The sequence below is a fragment of the Pholis gunnellus genome (genome assembly GCF_910591455.1).
Source record: "Pholis gunnellus genome assembly, chromosome: 7".
NCBI lineage: Eukaryota > Metazoa > Chordata > Actinopteri > Perciformes > Pholidae > Pholis > Pholis gunnellus.
This window is the reverse complement of record NC_136533.1, coordinates 3,227,936-3,247,274: the sequence shown is the minus strand read 5'-3', so window position 1 is coordinate 3,247,274 and position 19,339 is coordinate 3,227,936. Positions and strand designations below refer to the sequence as shown.

The 19,339-nt window shown below is 44.9% G+C and overlaps 1 protein-coding gene across 1 annotated transcript; it reads left to right on the top strand.

Annotated features, from left to right (window-relative positions):
* The first annotated feature begins 272 nt into the window (after positions 1-272).
* tes (testis derived transcript (3 LIM domains)) lies at positions 273-11,833 on the top strand. The gene is made up of 7 exons (XM_079163668.1): positions 273-462; positions 3,719-3,804; positions 5,911-6,427; positions 7,645-8,241; positions 9,269-9,484; positions 9,615-9,773; positions 10,339-11,833. Exons 1-7 carry the CDS (start codon positions 436-438, stop codon positions 10,528-10,530), a joined length of 1,794 nt encoding a protein of 597 aa, XP_079019794.1. The 5' UTR covers positions 273-435; the 3' UTR covers positions 10,531-11,833.
* The last annotated feature ends 7,506 nt before the right edge of the window (positions 11,834-19,339 follow it).

Below are 19,339 nucleotides of genomic sequence, written 5' to 3'. Positions count from 1 at the left end.
GAGTCTTTACTTATTATTATTTAACATATTATTATATATTTAAAATGATCTCTCTGTCTCTTGTACATTTTACTTTTGCCCCACATAAAATCTCTTGATTCTTGGTTTTTATAATGTTATTAGTCAAATAGTTTGTTAGATAATTAGTTACAGAACAGTTTGTAAAACGATATTCCAAAAGGTCAACCTTGCGTACAAGCGTCTTATTCTGAAAGTGCTGACCGGAAACCATTTAGATGAATCTGTTTAACTTGACACCAGTGTTTAGCAGGACCTCCGAGGAAAAGAACCGGAGAGTGAACCGGGCTGTTGTAGTATTTCTCCGGTCCGTTTTCTGTCACTTTCGGGGTTTTGACACTTTGTTTTTAGCAGCGGCTCATCTCGTCGCTTTGTTTTTCACCGAGTAAACTTCGCGCCGACGGACCAAAATTAAAAATGGAGATAGAGAAGGAAGTAAAGAAGGTAAGCGTCGCACCCTCCCTCCTTTCCTAGTGTCCTCGGTCCCTCAGACTGGGGGAACGCCCTGAGAAGGTGTGCAGAGACCCGGGGCAGGTGGAGGGAAAAGTAGCGTCAGCACCGACTATGATGTTTTGTTTTTAGGCTTTTATCTCGAAAGAGTCACGTTCATTGAGAAAAACAGGAATTCAATGCTCATAAAAAAAGGGTTTTCACGTGTTAGCAATTATTTAACAAAACAACTGATGCAAAGTGCCGCATGGATATCATGCAACAAAGCCTTCTAGTTATTATAATACTGATGTGTTGGTTCACCGAATGCAAAATCATGCAAACTAATTCACCAAAGAGTTGCTGTTTAAATGAATCAGCTGCTGAATTGTAGAGCTGCTCTCTATAGTGAAGTTATGTATTCCTATTCAGCTTTTAACCAAGTGTAAATACAGTTAAGGGAGTTTTTAATGGGATTTGGTCATGCAAGAAAAGAAAGTCTGCTCTGTGACTTAAAATGTTCTGCAGGTTCTCAGGATGTGTGTGTTTCTACCCAGACAGGGATTATATTTAGAATATAAACTAAAGTGTGTCCGTTGTATGTTCAGTTAGGATCATATAGTTCATTATGGATGACCCTCATGTGATGCAGTCTTTGGATTGTCTTGCAGACATTTTCCTTCTGCTCAGTCGACTTATGACCCCTGGGTCAGCGCAGTGTGACCAATTAGAAATGTGCTTTTTAAAAAGTCTCCCCGTTCATTATTTGAACTGAAATCTAATCGGGAACATATAACCAGTAGCTGAGCAGTTAAAAGCATTTCTCATGGAGGCCTGGAGGTCCGTATCCTTCCAGATGTTGCTGTTATTTTGACTTCCTGGTTGTTTGTTGGACACTGTGACTGGAGCAGGATCACCAAACAGATGATGGTCAGTGAGACCAGTTTGTAACCTGAACTAGTTTCCTCCATTAAAACTCATGTGTGCAGCTTACTGCATGAGCTTACTGCATGTGTGCAGCTTCCTGCATGTGTGCATGCTTACTGCATGTGTGCAGCTTACGCTTACTGCATGTGTGCAGCTTACGCTTACTGCATGTGTGCAGCTTACTGCATGAGCTTCCTGCATGTGTGCAGCTTCCTGCATGTGTGCAGCTTCCTGCATGTGTGCAGCTTCCTGCAGCTGGATGAGCCCCACCGACCCGGCCTGCCTTCAGCTGTTAGAGAGTCCCCAGCTGTCTGCAGGTCGCTGTAGCTGCTCTTTTCAGGACGACCTGTGTGTTTAGGTGACGTTACGCTCAATTAAGCTCATGCCGACTTCCAACAGAGAAAAAACGGAGCCCCGAGGTAATGAGCTGTGACAGCGAACACACACTCTGTACCGGGCTGGGACATCATCATCACTGCAGTTCTTGTTAAACTGAGGTTGTGTGAGTCAGATTAGATTATTTAGAGTTCTCTGTTGCATTGTGGGACTTTCTCTGGAAAGCAGACACATTTTTAAAAAAAAGAAATCGGAGATGAAAACAAAATGTTTCTGGAACTAAAACATCATTTTTTTAACAGCTGGGTATATTCGTGTGTGCTGTTATATTACATGATATTAAGTATTGTTATAATGAAACCAAACTGACTCCAGTGTGAAGCAGGAAGGTGCTACTGTAACGTCTATCAACTCAAACAACAGCACAGCTAGAGTTGTACAAGGCTTCTTATTGGTGCTGCAGAAACAGGAAGTCTGATTGCAGGCGGCTGGAACTAAACGGCTGCACAGCCGGTGACTACCGGGGTTCTAGTCTTGGGCTCAGGCCTGCTGCCAGACAGTGACTCATGAACATGACTCATCAGACCTGCACTGATCATTGATGCAGAGCGTTTCTATTGAACTCATTCACCCTGTCATCAACTTTGTGTAACTGTGTTCCAAGGAAAGACACACACACACACACACACACACACACACACACACACTGACCTCGGACAAATATTTCGACGTCCACAAGCAGCGAACACTTCGCTCGTCTTGCTTTAAAACTCGTACTTTTTTAGATTTTAACTGAACGATTCATCTCAAAAAGGCATCTTTTTTTTTTAATAGTTAAATGTCCTCAAGTGTAAGTTTAAAGATAATACTGGATCACATTTAAACTGGAGTTCAAAGTTTTGGTGCAACAGAATTCAATTTAATCTCAGTTTAAGTTTAACTTACTTCATTTTCAGATAGTTTTAAAGTTTGGTGCGACTTGATTTTGAGTTGAAGAATGATTCAACTGGTTTAAAATAAATCTCAAACCTCTATTGAAGAGTTAAAATCTTAAGACTTGCACAGATTGGCCATGATGGTGTTTAAGGTTCAGTGACAGTCAGAGGAGAACTGGAGAACTGGAGAACTGTATTTAGTTGAATCATAGTGAGCGTGTTGTTTGTGTTTCCAGCTCTTTCACTCTCTTGAGGAGAATCTACTGACTAACTGTGTTTCTGCTTCCTGCTGCAGTGAAAGATGAATAATCCTAAAGAGCATCAGACACACCGACATGTTGTTAAAACAAACCTCGCTGCTGAGCTCCAGAGGAGAGAAGCTAAACACTGACATCATGTTGAACCAGGAGTCTGCCTGCATTCCTCAGCTGTGAGCGTCTTTTGGGTCAAAACGTCTCTCTGACTGGAGGAGCTTCCTGCTGAGACTCAACCAGGCTGTTAAACAGCGTGGAACAGTTGACCATATAAGGTCATAAGCAGCGGTGAAGGCTTACGGGGGACATGAGCGTTGTTTGACCCTGAAGACGAGGAAAAGGATGCAGACGTTAGAGAGAGAGGAGGAGAGGAGAGGATAGAATTCCTGATCGCAGTCGTTTCCTTTATTTTCCTGACTTTTGTTGTCGCTGGTCGTCAGTTCAGAGGAATTATTTCCTCCGTTGTCGCCTGAGAATGTATTGTCTGGGGTGGCCAAACATTGCCTGTTTATAAATGACTTGCAGTACATTTTTTAAGATGAACTAGAATAAGACTTGATCATATTTCTGATAAATTACACTGGATGTACTTTGCACATCCTAGTTCAAACAATACACGTAATTAGATTTAGTGAAATGATCTGTTTTAACCTCTTGGCACAGAAACTAGTATCCAACCATTTCTGCCTGTTCTGTTTCTTACATCTATCTATCTATCTATCTATCTATCTATCTATCTATCTATCTATCGATATGTGTGTGTATACATACAAAACCACGACGTGCCTCATCATCTCCCTCATGTGCTGTGTTTCACAGATGACCCTCGGACACGAGTTCGGAGCCGGAGCGGCCTGTTTGAAGTGCAAGGACAAGTGTGAAGGCTTCGAGCTTCATTTCTGGAGGTTTGTACAGCTCCTGTCGGGCAGCACAGAACCGTCAGAACCATGTTTAACGGCGGGGAAACCCGCCCCTTGACTTCCTGTGTCTAGTCCTAGAGGCCTCTGGGTAATTTACAGTAAGTGAGCAGCATCTGAGGTTAAAGGAAGCCTGTCGAGCAAAACACTGAACCCTTCAGGAGGAGCTGCAGAGAGGGCCGCGGCAGAACACTGCTTTCATCAGGCAGCTGTATGTTAGTATGTGATCATCAAAGACGAGCATGCTTAACTATCCAGCTCTCCATCTATCCACCTCTCCACCTCTCCACCTCCTAGTCCCGGGTCCCAGCAGGCTGAGCAGGGTATTCCAGGCGTCCGTCTCTCCCACAAGCTCTCAGGTCATAACTCTCTATACTAGGTTCTTAAACTGCCATGGTATCACAGCATGGGCCTCTTCTCTGTTGCCTTTCGCTACGTGTTTGGAATAATGGCGTCTCAACGGTTGTTTTTTAATGTTTTTAACTCAGAAAGAACATAAAATAAACTCCAAGATTGAGACGGCTGACTTCACCACGATGTTGCACTTCCCTATTTGAGCTTTAGAGTTTTTTTTTCATGAATTCTTTATTGATTTTCTGGTACACTAGCCACTTTAATCTCAGGGTATATCCGAGTTGTTTTTGTCCTCGACGTACTCCCCACTGGCTGTGTAACTGTTGTTCTTTTGACCTACGATGGCCTCGGTACCCCGTCGTAGTAGAAACGCGGTTGTTTAACAGAACAACAACACGGGGCCGGCAGCGCTTCTCTGCCTTTGCCTCCCATGTCTGGCACAAAACGTGCATTTATTTGGGCCAGATGGCTCATGAAACACTGCTCTGTACAGACAATCATCCACACTTGGCTAGTTTTCCTGAAGACAGCAACGGTGCACAAGACAAAGGCCCACCGCGGTGTGTGTGTGTGTGTGTGTGTGTGTGTGTGTGTGTGTGTGTGTGTGTGTGTGGGTTTAGTGCGTCTGACATTCAGCCAGGAATGTGGTCCCGTTACACTCAGACACTTGTTTTTCACCGAGTTCAAGGCTTTCCTCAACTCCAAAAATGTTCAAACATGTTAAAAACTATGCTGCATATTCATCATTTGATCACACTTCTTTACCGTTAAAGTCCTCTAGCAGCGCTACGGAACAACTCGGGAACGTGCACGAGGACGCACTATTCCACCGATCCTCAGGCGGAGGTAACGAGATGTGACAGAGGAGAAGAAGACTGCAAGCTAGTTAACATGGATGTAGATCATTCTGGATTTAAAATACCTTCAAAATGTAAATAAACCCCCAAAAAGGAAGGAAATGCAACAGTTTTGTTCGACCTCAAGGATACAAGGATACACCCTTTGAGTCATCCTTAGTTTAAAAGTATCTTTCCTGAATATAACTTATTGTTGTTTCTTCTCACCAACATGAATACAAACTGGGCTCATACAGCTTGACACTGCTGAGTGTAGTCTGTGGGCTCGGTCATGCTGAAGCATGCAGCGTAGCAGCCATAGATGATGTCATCGTTCCTCCGCAAATATGAAGCCCGTTGTGTCGAGGCATGTGAGAAGAGCAGAGATTTGAATATGAATTCAACGCTGGGCTTCGTTGCATCGAGCAGATTGTGATTGTTGCAGTGAGAACAATTCTGAAAGGAAAGCGTGTTTGTTTTAAAAAATGAAATACAATGCAGTTAAAAGAGCACAAGTGTATTCCAAAGCAACGTAATACACTCTATGAGTCAGAGCTGCAACGGTTATTGATTGGTTGATTGGTTGTCAACTGTTTAATGAATCAATCAAGAAAGAAAATATAAAAGTCCTCATTCCAGCGTCTTTAAAAGTGAATATCTGCTGGTTTCTTTACTCTTCTTTGACAGTAAACTGATTATGTTTTGGACAACACAAGACGTCATCGTCGGCTTCAAGAAACCCTGATGGACCTGTTTCAACATTTTATCACATTTTATAGACCAAACAACTAATAAATCACTTCAGGAATTCACATGTTAAAGCACGATACGCATACATAACACGTGCATGTGTCTAATATCTGTAAATCTGAAATGTTTCCGTCTTCTTCTTCTTCTCGGACAGAAAAATCTGCCGAAACTGCAAATGTGGCCTCACGGAGCACAACGTGCAGATGAACTCGGAGGAGAACAAGAAGGTGGGCAAGCTGTTCGAGGACACCAAGTACACCGGCCTCATCGCCAAGCTGAAGACCGACGGCATCCCCAGCTACAAGGGCAACATGGTGACCATCACTCTGCCCAGCACCGGCACCGCCTACATCGTGCCGCCGAGCGCCTCCTCCACCGTGGTGCCTCCGTCGGCCACCGCTGGTTCCGTGCAGCCTGCTGGAGCCGCTGCAGGCTGGGCACCCAGCGGCGCTCAGGCCCAGGCCCAGGCCCAGGCCCAGGCTCAGGCTCAGGCTCAGGCTCAGGCTCAGGCCCAGTCTAAGGCCGTACCAGCCGGCCTCACACCTGTCAAGGTTAACAAAGTGCCGGTTGCTGTCGGCGCCACTTCAGCCAATCTGGTGCCAGTCCCCAAAGATGTGGCGATGAAGTCTGTCACCTATGAGTGGGCGCCACCGGTAGCCAATAAGTATCTGGTAAGAGTTCAAACTAATGCTACAATGGTTGATTCATCATTTACAGTATTGTATATTAAAGGCAGGGCTGGTAATCTTCTTCAAAATACAGCTATGAACGAATCATATGCTCTGACAAAAAAACAAATATCCGGTATTTGTGACTCACAGGACTGTAATAAGTCCAGTCATTTCATCCTGGACATATGTAACGGTTGGACGGCTACCTGCCTGTCTGCCTGCTCAGATTTTATCTTCCGTGCACAACAACAGCCGTGTTTGTTGTTTACGTTCATCGTGATCATTTTAGGGGAGTGGCTTTGGAGGGAGGCCTGAAGGGACGCGCTGTCAGAGACGACCCGTCGCAGACTATCTTACTACAATTAGTGACTTTATTTATATTGGAAAAGCGTGTTTTTGATTGGGTCATTTAAAATATCGAGCGTACTCTTGCTAGTTTCTCGAGATTACAAACCCCGCCGTTAAGTGACAACTAGATTTGGTATCCAGACAAATACACCAGAAGGGTTGAAGCTACAGCCAAGACTTTGACCCTCGTGACATTATTGCTGGAAGCCCGACATGTCGAGCGATCTCGTGTGGCTGCGTGTTCCATTTAAAGGCTTTTGTTATCAGTCATTCATCGCCGCTTGTTTGTTTTTCTACACGTGACACATAGTGGTCACAGGAAAGCTCTCCACAATGAAAACCAGCCTGTCGGTGCCTTTTTAGTTCTTCTGAAACAATCAGTTGTATTATTGTTGTTTTTATGAAATGTTTACAAGAAAGATAGCAACTATTATGTCTGCAAAATAACCATGAGAAACACTGAACAAACCTTGAAATCAGTTGTTGATAATAACTAGTTCTGTACATATGATAACAGCTTTTCCTGATCAGACGTTTACAGGATCCGGTTCCCCTGAGCAGCACCGTGATATCGGTTTAGCACTCCGGGGCTCCTCGGGAAGGCTTTTGTCCACAAGAGATCCAGAAACAGGATTTAAGATTCTTCAGCCGGCATATTTTGAGATATTTGATTATAATAATGAATTATTAAAAAGAGGATATAGTCACCAGCTCAGCATTTCTCTAATCTCGTGCTTGGAGCACCAGAACGTCTTGTGTGTTTAGTCTAGCGCTGTATCAGTAGGAACCTTGTTAGGAACCTTTTGTTTGCACTCTTGTCTCCGTTGCGTCTGAACAGTTTCTTCTGGTTTTCCCCTCTTGACCTCCAGGCGGTGCGTTACATCGAGCTGCTCCCACCAGAGAAGCGCCCGGTGGCCGGGACGGAGGGAGCCGCTTACCGCCGGCAGCAGATGGCCCGCCAGCTGCCCGAGCACGACCAGGACCCGTCCATGTGCCACGAGCTGAGCCCGGCCGAGGTCAAGCAGATGCAGCAGTTCGTCCGCAAGTACAAGGACGAGGCCCTGGGGGTCGGAGACGTCATGCTGCCTGAGGAGATGGCGCTGGCTCAGGCTGGAGGGCAGGGAGGAGCCGGGGCTGGAGGAGCACCCGGTGCCGCCGGAGGGGCCGGGTTTGGACCGGGAGTTGGCGGTGCCGTGGCTGGAGCAGGTGCTGGTTCCGGCCCAGGGGCTGCAGGCGGCGCTGGTTTTGGGCCTACGGCTGCTGGGGCCGGAGGTGGCGCTGGCTTCGGACCTGGAGCAGCGGGTAGAGGGGCCGGAGCTGGTGGTGGTGCTGGACCACTTTCGGGGCCTGGGACCGGACCGTCTGCCGGCTTCGGGCCAGCTGGAGGAGCCATGAGTACCACCGCCACTGCTGGAGCCATGGGCGCCCCCGGAGCGCAGCAGGCTGGACTACCACAGCGGGCCTTTGTAAGCAGTCGGCATCCACACGAGAATACGTTTAAATGATCATCTTCGTATTAACAGGGATAGCTTCTGATACTTTACTTAAAGCAAACAATGACCTCTTAGCAGAAAAGTATAGTTCTTCTACATTATAATGTGATTAGAAGACGTCTTTCCGGAGTTTACTGGTACGAACCACGGTTGTAAAGTGATGTACAACCTGGTGAGCAGTGGATTTATCCTCGTGTTCCCACAGTGCATTGCTGTCAGTAATGATTAAACGGGACACTAGGTGGAGCCGTAAGACCGACTCTCAGGATGAGTTCATTCTAACTCACAGTGGGTCGTGAGTCACATCCCCACCATGTGCAGCCACTTCTTCTTCTTCTCTGTGTGGAGTCTTGTGATTTGAAGATGTCTTCTCTCTCGTCACCATGTTGTTCTCACGTTCTCCTTCTCTTACTCTCTCAGCTTCATCCTCCCGTCTTTACTCCCCACAGAACGCTCTTCTCTCTTAACAACCTTGTGTTCACTGATCACTACGTTCCCCCGATAACTCCACCATCTTAAAGGGGAATTTCATTCTTCACCGTTCGTTCAGTGAGTACAGGGCAGCGGGTTCAGATGTTCCCTCATAGAAGAGCCCGTTTGTCAGATCAAAGGAGTTCCGTCTGGACTTTGAATTGGACTCAAAGAGAAGGACGCTGGCCTTTGTGTAGACCGAGTGGAAGTACATCATAATTCTTTGTTATTATTAAAAGGACATGAAAGAAATATTTTGTGGACAGGATGCGTCTGACTGTTCTAACAGTGTTATATTTGTGTTTAGTTAAATATCCATACAGTACACTGGACATTTATCAAAAAACCTTCACTGGTTTGAGAATTTGACAGAACAAAAGAAGCACTTTAAAGACATCAACTTAGTCACTTATTAATGTGAATTGTACGTCCCCTGTTGAAGCACAATGCTGGTGATTGACTCCTAAATACAGCGAGGAATCAAACCCTCCACCGTACTGACGACCCTCTCGTCTCCTCTCCTCCCCAGTCGTGCCATCACTGCCAGCAGCCGATGCGTCTGGGCGAGCCGGCCGTCTTCGCCGAGCGGGCCGGCTACGACAAGATGTGGCACCCGGCGTGCTTCGTGTGCTGCACCTGCGAGGAGCTGCTGGTGGACATGATCTACTTCTTGAAGAAAGGAAAGTTGTACTGTGGACGCCACTACGGAGACAGCGAGAAGCCGCGCTGCGGAGGCTGCGATGAGGTGAGGGGAGGGGTTTCTTTTCATCGCAACACAATTATTGTGGTTTTTTTAGATGCATCAGCCTTTCTGTAGTTTTCAGGTATGTAGCACCATATGACCTACATTTGGGTTTGTGTGTGTGTGTCCACAGCTGATCTTCAGTAACGAGTACACTCAGGCTGAGAACCAGAACTGGCATCTGAAGCACTTCTGCTGTTTTGACTGCGACTGCATCCTCGCCGGAGAGACGTATGTGATGGAGAACGACAAGCCGGTCTGCCAGCCGTGCTACATGAAGAGCTACGCTGTGGTGAGACTTTCCTTCTGTGTTTCTATTTGTTCAAGTAGCTGAAATTTGAGTGTTTATTTATTGGAAGCTCTTATCCAAACCACATTTTAGGTCTCTTAGTGTGTATTTTTAGGTTGATGAGATGTCCAGTAAAGTACAATGCAATACATCAACTATTTTCATTTGGTTTGGTGTAAAAGCGTTTCCCACACGTCGAACAACAACTTTTTTTTTCACAAAGACTCAGTTCTATGTAACTTTATACTTTCTGTTCGGATTGTGTCAAAGTTAATGTTAAGAACCATGTGCTTCTTGCCCCAAAACTCACTTTCCACTTGAATTCAATTGGCTGGACCAATATTTGACTTATTGTTCTCTGTATATGTGTTTATGTGCACATGCATGCCTCATGTTCATACTTCTACAGTATGTTTCTAAGTACAGTTCGATTGGAGTTTTTTTCAGCAGTGTGTTCGTTGAAAAGACAAAAATGTCTGAAACCTAAATGGAAAGCTTGAATAACAAAATGAAAGTGAAAAGCCGACTATTTGCCTTGACATCATCGTGTCCTCCTCCGTCATCCCAGAAATGCGCCGCCTGCCAGAACCCGGTGGAGCCCGAGGCCCAGAGGGTTTCCTACGGCGAGTACCACTGGCACGCCGAGCCGCACTGCTTCAAGTGCTCCGGCTGCTCCAAGGCCCTGGTGGGCCAGCGCTTCATGGCGGTGCAGGGCTCCCTGTTCTGCTCCGTGGAGTGCAAGAAGAAAACCGTGGCGTAAGAGGGGCCCAAAGCATCTCCCTATACCGTCTCCTCCACAAGCACTTGTGAAACCCAGGATGGGGTTCGGCTGAGACGAGGACCGGAGCGGGGAAAACAAAGAAAACACTGGTGCAGCTGCACATGGGGAGGGATGCATTTTGGTTGTGTTGACATAGAGTGCCTGATGTCTTTAATACAGAGACGTACAACAATAGTGAGTCCATTTGGGGCTCTTTTTTTTTTTTTTGTGTCCAGATCACAGTATCGATAAATCCGTCGCATCACTTTATCTGCCTTAAAATCAGTCCTCTTCCTCCAACGAGTACTTTTTTTTGTCGCCTTTCTTTGCACTGTGTTTTCTTACTGATGAGATTCATTTTGTATTGTCAGATTTCCTGATGTCTTTGGTAAATGGTGCTGTTCTACTCCTCTGGAACCGTTGATTTAATATGGCACCTTGTACTGAAACTACTGAGACTCTCTATGCAGCAGTATCAGGTTCGGGGTTGCTTTGCTTCCACTGCACTGTATTCCAGACCAAACTGAATTCAAATCATCATGAAAATCATAATTTTTTTGTTCAAGAAATTCAACTTCCTTAAATTTCATTGAGAGATTTTGAAGTAAATGGCCTCCACTCTGATAACACTATATTCGGCTGCTGGAGTTGTTTTGTTGCACATAATCCAATGAGGTGTAAAGCAGTATTTTCATAGTATTTTAAGGGAAAAAACAGTGTAAAAACCATTCAGTGTACACCATCAGTTACCAGTTCATGAGGTATACCTGGGCAAACTATTGCTTTCCAAACAACAGATCTGTAATTAAGACAATATAAGACAGATATTTCTAATACCGTGAGTATTTTAATATAGATAAACAAAGTGCATAAAGGATGTTTGATTGCACTACATCTAATGAACTGGTAACAACTGTGCAATGCAGTTTTAATCCAGTACAATATTACTGCGAATGTTATTACTGCGAACTGATCTTCACAAAAGATTCAGCTTCTGTATTAGATGACATTTGACCGTACAGGTGTTTGGATCTCCATTAGCTTCCACAAAGCGGTATCTGATATTGGATTATAGATTTAAATATAAAGTATAATTATGTTTAAATAAAAAAGGGAAAACATGGAACAAACCAATCAGAGTGCTGAAAATAGTTGTTTTTCATCCATGAAGGCATGGGACCCCGAGGACTTGATGAATTCAGGAAAACCACTGGAAACGGCTTCACATGAAACCGTTTTGTGTCCCTCTGTTTTCTTGCCATGTACCTTCCATTTCATCCAATAAACTGCACTTTAAAATCTTTCTTTTGTTGTAAATGCATACATATAATTTGACTAATATCCACTCTTTGCATGAGCTAAATACCTGATCAATCACACAGTCACTTTGTTCCACTTCCACAGCTGTGGTCCTCCCACACTGGTGTTTTCACTTCTGCTTGATTAGCCCTCTTCTCCAGACAGCTTGATTCAAACGTCCCGCTCTCAACGTTCGTTTGCACCCGTTTCAGCATCGGAACAGACCCGCTGGTCTCGTGAAGGCGTGGCAGCTGAAGTGCTACACGACATCCGGGCATTTTTCACCACAGCAGTGAAAGCACAGGTGAAACCAATAACAGCTGAGCCAGCGTGCAACACACCACGCCGCTGGAAGAGGCTTATTAACACGGAGCGCAGCCGTTGGTAATGTCAGTAATTACACCTGAGCTTTTCCTGCTGCGACATGTCCGCTTGTGAAAAGGCTCTCTTGGTGTAATTAGTGTGCTGACCTCACGTCATCCCCATCACGGCTTTAAGCTGAGCAGAGATCTAATCAGGGTTAACTGAAAACACCTGTGTGGGTGCTCGGGGGCCTTTGATGCTGCTAATTGAGACGCTGCGTCGTTGTCACGGTCACTGGCTCCGGCCAAAGTACAGCTAGAAGTAACGTAACAGGAAATGATGCGTCAGTGGGTGCCCATTAAAGTGAAACTTTAAAATGCCACTGCTAATTAGACTTAATAATAACAAGGAAGCCAAAAGGTTTTTCCACACGCTTCTTTGTTTTCCTGAGAAGGTTTGGAGCCGTTTTTCAATACAAGCCACAATTTATTTTGTGCACCTGTGAACGGCTCCTCGGTTTTCTTTGTACATTAAATTGTGGTACACACCAAACATTAAAAAAAAATAAAATCAATGAACATGAATGTTGACCAGTTGTCACTAGTTTTCACACACCTTATTTAAAGAGAAACTTGGTGACGAGATCTAGCCCGTGACACAAAGACACAGTAAGCATCAAACGGGCACCTCCTTGCATTTTACCTCATGTAGGTGAACCACTTTCTCATCCAAAAATAGCTTCCCTTTGAAGGTGCGTAATTTACGATTGTGGGCATTTCTATTGCTTTTCAACAGCTCTCAACATGAGCCGGTGCATGCAGTGTGGGTGCTACACTTCCACTGCCGACGATATCAGCTGTAACTGCGGTATGAGTGCAGTGCAAAGTGGCGGCTAGTCAGTGGGGCACACTCACATGCACTAAAAAGCAAAGGTGGCACACCAAATGCAGGAAGAAACTCGGATTACTACCAGGCAGCAACCCCCGGATCTTAGAAGTGAAGCTAATGCTGAAGTGCCTTGAACCTGCATTCTCTCTAGTGTCCACCAGGGGGCGACTCTTCTGGTTGTATAGGCGTCTATGAGAAAATGACTTGATTTATTACCTCAGTAAACATTGTAAACATGAGTTTATGGTCTCCATCTCTAGTTTCAAGTCTTCATCAACACAGCATGATGTTCATTTAGTAAATTATGGTACTTTATGGACAATAATGTTTAGGGCGGGGCTACCTTGTGATTGACAGGCCGCTACTAGAGCCGTATACGTCACTCCTCCAAAGTCCAAATATGGTCACTTTAGTTCAATGGTTGCAAAAAAAACAAGATGGCGACGGCCAAAATGCCAAACTCAAGGACTCTAAAACCGTGGTGAACGTCACGATGACTACGGCCACCTCTTATATACACTCTATGATTACAACACACACGGAGGGAGTGCGACACTATGTCTTTAAAAAGCAAATAGTTGTCTGCTGCCATTAATGCTCTGAATCTCGTATATAATGCACCTTTTAAATATCAGTACAGCTCAGGGTGAGCGCTCTCTGACGTATCAGCTGTCACACTCTGATGGGAACTATGCAGCGAGCCGGCCATGATGGAAAAACCAACTCCGAGGGGCTCGTATTTTCATTCACTGTGTGGAAACAGTGCACAATTCAAGGAAGCTCCATCCCTGAGAAGCCCCATTGTCTTAAATGGCAGCCGGCCCAAAGCCGTGCTGCTGTTTCCCCTCTGTCAACCACAGCTCTGACAGACCCGATGTGACCTAATCGCCTGGCCAGCTCCAGGATCACCCAGTCGTAACCCCTCTCCAGCGTCCTCCTGTGTGCTTTCTCTAAATGTCTAGTGTCAGAAATTCCATCACAGGAAGCCGGAGCATCTCTGGCATTATACTTGCATTGTTGATCTAAAAAGCAGAGCTTTTTGTTTTCTGCAGACGTTTGTACAAACTGTTCAAGAGTTCACAGCACAGTGCAGGGAAGGGTGAGGTCTTCTTCCTTTTTGTGTGCTTGTTGGAATTTGCATGTGATTTGTTTCATGTTTGAATTTGCATTGTGCTGCAGTTTAACGCGGGACATTTGCTTCGATTCATTCCTCACCAATTTGCATTGTGTGTACTTGGAACCACGCCGTCGACTCCATCACACACACACACCACCGTCTCCATCGGCGGAGAGGAACTGGTTTTGCTCTTTGGCTCCATGCTTGCTCATGGAAAAAATATATTGAGCTGAGAGTGTCTTACTTCACCAACAGCAAATGATGATGACTGTTTGTGGTTCTCCCGGGGGAGCTGGAGGACGCTGATGAGTAGAGGATTCTAATGAGCCTGCATGTGACGTATGAAGGGGAGCCACATCTGATTGGCTTGTTGAATCACATGTTTTCTGATCACAACGAATTGACTGAGTCGTCTTATTTCACTGTTTGTGGGTCAGTGGGCCCATTTGAACCTTTTTATCAACTGTGTTGCAACTGTGAAACATTTGCGTAACTATTGAGAATAGCTTTGATGCAAAATATTTTTGTGTTTAATTATTTTTGATTTGTCACGCTGCCGGTGTGTGAAGGCCCTTTTGTGTGTAGTTTAAATACGGTATGAAGTCGTTCTTACAGTAACGGCTGCAGGATCACAGTTATATCTGACTTGCTTCCACGAGGCCGCTGCTGGAGTCAGCGTGGAGATTCTTTTCGTGAAGCGCAGCGACGCCTCCCTGTTTCCAGTATAGCAACCGTACGGGACATGGTGCAAACACCTGCAGATCATCTCAGCTCACATTCTTCAGCTCCTGCCTCGGCTGCAAAAATCAAAACCAGTCATTGAACTTAAGAATATGCGTCAGCTACTCGAAGGAACACAAAGTGCACAGAGTCAGAGCATCCTGATTGCATTCCTGTAACACTAGAAACGTAAGAGAGCAGTTCAGGCATGCAAAGAGAAAATCGGACAGGATTGTTGTTTTATTATCACTATGACAACAGACCGGATCAGAGATGTTGAGGAAGATATGAGGAAGAAGAGGCTGATCACACAGCTTTAGGTGCATGTACACAATGGTGCACTTTCGTCAAATAAAGTACTTTTTTGGGGAGAAAACTGCAAATATTTATTATCTCCTAAGAAACAAGTTATTTCTAAGATTGAATCAAAATGGTTTCCAGATTTCAGTAATGGCAGGATAAGATGAGGGAGTCCTACTTTCTCGCTAAGAAGTACATCCAGTTGTGGCTGTTCAGGCTCCATCGTCCCGGGTTGAACACAGACGTGCTGTGCGATGGAATCTGAAAAACTTTCCCCAGACTAAGGTCGAGGAGGAGCACCAGCCCCGGCATCTTGAGACAACTGGTCCGATAACTCACCACCCACATTCCTGCAGAGAGGGAGCGAGCAGGAGCAATTCATTTTTTTAATGGAATGTCATTATAGAGAAAGGCCTGGTATTACAGGCAGTGATCCAGCCGACAGGAGCGATCATGTCCGATGATACAGTCAGATGTGATGTGTGCGCGTGAGTCTGGCCCACCCACAAAATGTCCCTTTGTTTATCTATGAATCACCTCCTGTTACCTTGAATTCTTGAAGAAAACTTTGTTTTCCTGGTGTGCCTCCACGGCGAACAGAGAATCACAAAACAGAGAAGAATCTAGATGACTTGAAGTAAAAGAGGGCCGCGTTTAACAACAACATGTATTAAAAAATCTGTTGACAAACTCACACAAACTCCCACAGAACAATCTGATTCACGTCGTCGTATACTCACTACTTCCCAAACACACGCATCATTGCTAACACGTTACTATTTTAAAAAATTGCAAGGGTCCGCACGGCGAACGTGACATCACAGCATCAGACGGGCCTTCGTGGAGGTTCCGTGCAACGGGCTGTTCGCCAGTAGCTACAATTCAACGTTTTCTACGCGGCTGCAGAGAAAATGGGAGAACGTTCAGGAGCTTTGAGAATGACGAGTATCAAAGAGCCAAACATATACTTCACAGTTTTTAATTGTATGTACATTAATCTCTTTCTGTGTCTTTTATCTTTTTATGTCTTATGTAAAGCGCCCGGACTTGCCTTGTTGCTGAAATGTGCTGTGTAAATGAACTTGCCTTGTCTTTTCACGATTCCACGTCAGCTCACGTCCGTGCGACTATCCTTGTGGAGTGTGTGACCGAGGCGTCACACTGTTTTTGCAGAGGCGTTTTAAATGGTAATGTGTTTGTACAGGTGTTTGGGGTGAGTTTGGGGTGAGTTTGGGGTGAGTTATTGACACACAAACAGTCATTACAATCAGTCATGTATGTGATTCAGATCGATTTGGTTTCCTCCATGTTTTTAGATGTTTGTTAATGTCCTGAATAATCTGGATAGTTCAACATTAACTTCCATTATTGTTGATAAAAAAATCTCAAGACACAAATATCTCAAACTAGAGACCGTCTTGTGGAAGCAGGCCCTTGTTAGAACTACACCACCTCTGCGTTCATACTGATCTCAACACACACTAGCTTTCAGGATTCAGTCTTTCTTGGGAACGTTCCCATCTGATCTCTCTGCTCATCTTCATGCAACCTTCAGATCTCCTTTCGCCTCTTCATCATCCCTCCCTCTGTTTTCCTCCCTCTTCGCAGTGGCTTGTCCCCCATTTATATCACAAGGTCGAATCTTCCTCGTACTCCTCCGTGTCACAGATGCTCCTCTGGATCCTTTATCTGCTCTTCACTCTCCACATTCTCCCCTTCTAGAGCCTTCATCATCCTCCCACCTACACACCTTTTAATGATCCGTCCTCTTCGTCCTCTATTTTTGTCAGAGAGCTTTGATGTGAATTACAGTATACGTACCTCCTTTCTGCTTTCTCGTCTTCCATGTGTAACTCTCTCTCTCTCTCTCTCTCTCTCTCTCTGTCTCTCTCTCTCTCTCTCTCTCTCTCTCTCTGTCTCTCTCTGTCTCTCTGTTTAGTGCCCAAAGGCTTGACAGGAGCTTAGAAATAAGAGCTTGATATATCTGTTGATGTGTGGATCACGTGGCATCCAGATTTCTACTTTCTTCTTCATGCTGAGATCGTCCTGATCAGAGGCCAACAGAACACAGTGATCTGTATCTGTTCACCAGGCGAACAATACTGAATACAGTCAGTGCTAGCAGAGATAATTACATTACTAATATGCTACTATTACTAAGTATGATGTCAAATTGAGTATGTAGTGCTCTCACGCTGCATAGTGTGTGGATTATGTGTATGCAAGAATTGGCCCCACAATGCATTGCATCTGGGTGCCTTGAGCCAGGCCAAAAGCTGTTAATGTGTCACTTTATTAAGTTTAATGTGTTTTAATGCAGTGTCCTATATTTCGTAACCAGTGTTGGCTGAGCCCCTCCGTGACTTTATGGATGAGTAACTGAACCTCAAAGTATAAACAGTAATGCTGTAATGAAGTAAGGAAATGATTAAAGACAGAAGGATCTGAGAATAGCTAAAAAGGTATTAACTGATTATTATTACATGCCAAGATTGATGTGATGCTGCGTGATGGTAGATCTGAAAGCAGACATCTGTGGGGCGTCTATGTGCAACGTCTGAGTAAAAGAGAGTTTGTGGAATCTGCTTTATCACATGAAAACGTTGGGACGTTTTTTGATGTATCCAGAAGGACATGTGCTTTGTAAATTAGACGTTGTGTGTGTTGGACTAAATGGGCTTTATAAGTCTGTCGGAAGGCTCTGAGGGTTTGCAAACGTCTGCCTGACGTTGTGTGGAAGCACATGTTGAGCAAAAGTCTCACAGATCTCAATCTTTACAGCTCCGACTGTAATCCTTCCTGTTGAGCCAGAGTAGTTTCCCCAAAATGACTGCAGGCTTCCATTGTGTCCATTTTGAGAATTAGAAGAAAAAAAAACATTAAAAAACCTCACAGAATAGGCACGTTAGCTCGTTTCTCCTTCCAGATTTCAGTTTGTCGAACTTTTCACACAATGATGTCTCACAGTTTCTTTAACAATGTAGACACAGAGGTGGCTCCCCTGGGTTTTTTTCAGTTTCGAACAAACTGCTCAGTATTTGTTTTGCATTCATCAATTAGTCGACAGCCTTGATTGAGGAATCCAAACCGGTCGCCAGGAAGCTGATGTTGCCATAGCAGCCCAGACATCTTGATTGTGTTTACTTCTGGAAGGACAGATTAGTGGTTAGAGAACATTCAGCTGATGGATCTTGTGTTAGCCCGGCAACTAATACAATGTCTCTCTGGGCCTTACGGGATCATATCAACAATGGGTCCTCACACAGCCAAACCACTGGTGTCTGGATGAGGGGGGGGGGGGGGGGGGGGGGGGGGGGGGTTCATTCAATCACACAATACAGCCGTGGTCGTTGCAGACACACCTGGTGAAGATCTGCACTCTCCTGAGTGCACCTTTCTAGTTTTGTTCCTTTTACCCCAAAGTAAAGCAACGTTGTCTCCACATTCTTCATCCTCGGTTTAATGATGTGAGGGGCATTGTAAGGAGTCTTTGCAGGGCCTCCAGCGGTCACAGTTGTTTGTCTGTGAGCTCCATGGCAGCCGTGTGAGCACCCTGAGGCACAAGTAATGATTCTCGTCGAGGCGTATTTACACAGAGCTTTATGGCGACAATAACAGATCCTCACCGGGCTCAGCGGTATTTTATTGACCTGCTTCGTGTTGACTTTGGGTCTCCTGGTTACTATTTGCATTGCATGATATTTTGACCGGATAGTGACTCTGTCTTACGGATGAAAAATATTTGTTTCGGTTAAACATGCTGGCGGTGCGACAAGCCGTGTTTAGAGTCATCTGAAATATTCATTTTCTTATTTCCGAGTAGTTCCTCGCTTTGCTCATCACACAGAATCTAACCGTGGGTTCACTGAGGAGGTCAGAGTCCCCGAGACTCATATCTCATGTTGTGATACACTCAGCCATCCGTTGAGTCAAACACATGTCATGTGACCGTAGCGTGTTGTAAAGACGGGCGTCAGTGATCCTGGTGCAGAGAGAGTTCAACAGGTTTGCTGTGGAAACACTTTAGACAGGTTGAGGATGTTGACACAGCTGATCTTGCATGTACTTAAACAGAAGGTGGAGAGTGCATCAGACACAGATTTATGATGATTTCATCTCAGAAAACAGCACGTTATTGTGTGTGTGACACTTAAAACTTCTGGTATTGTGATCGAGACTAAC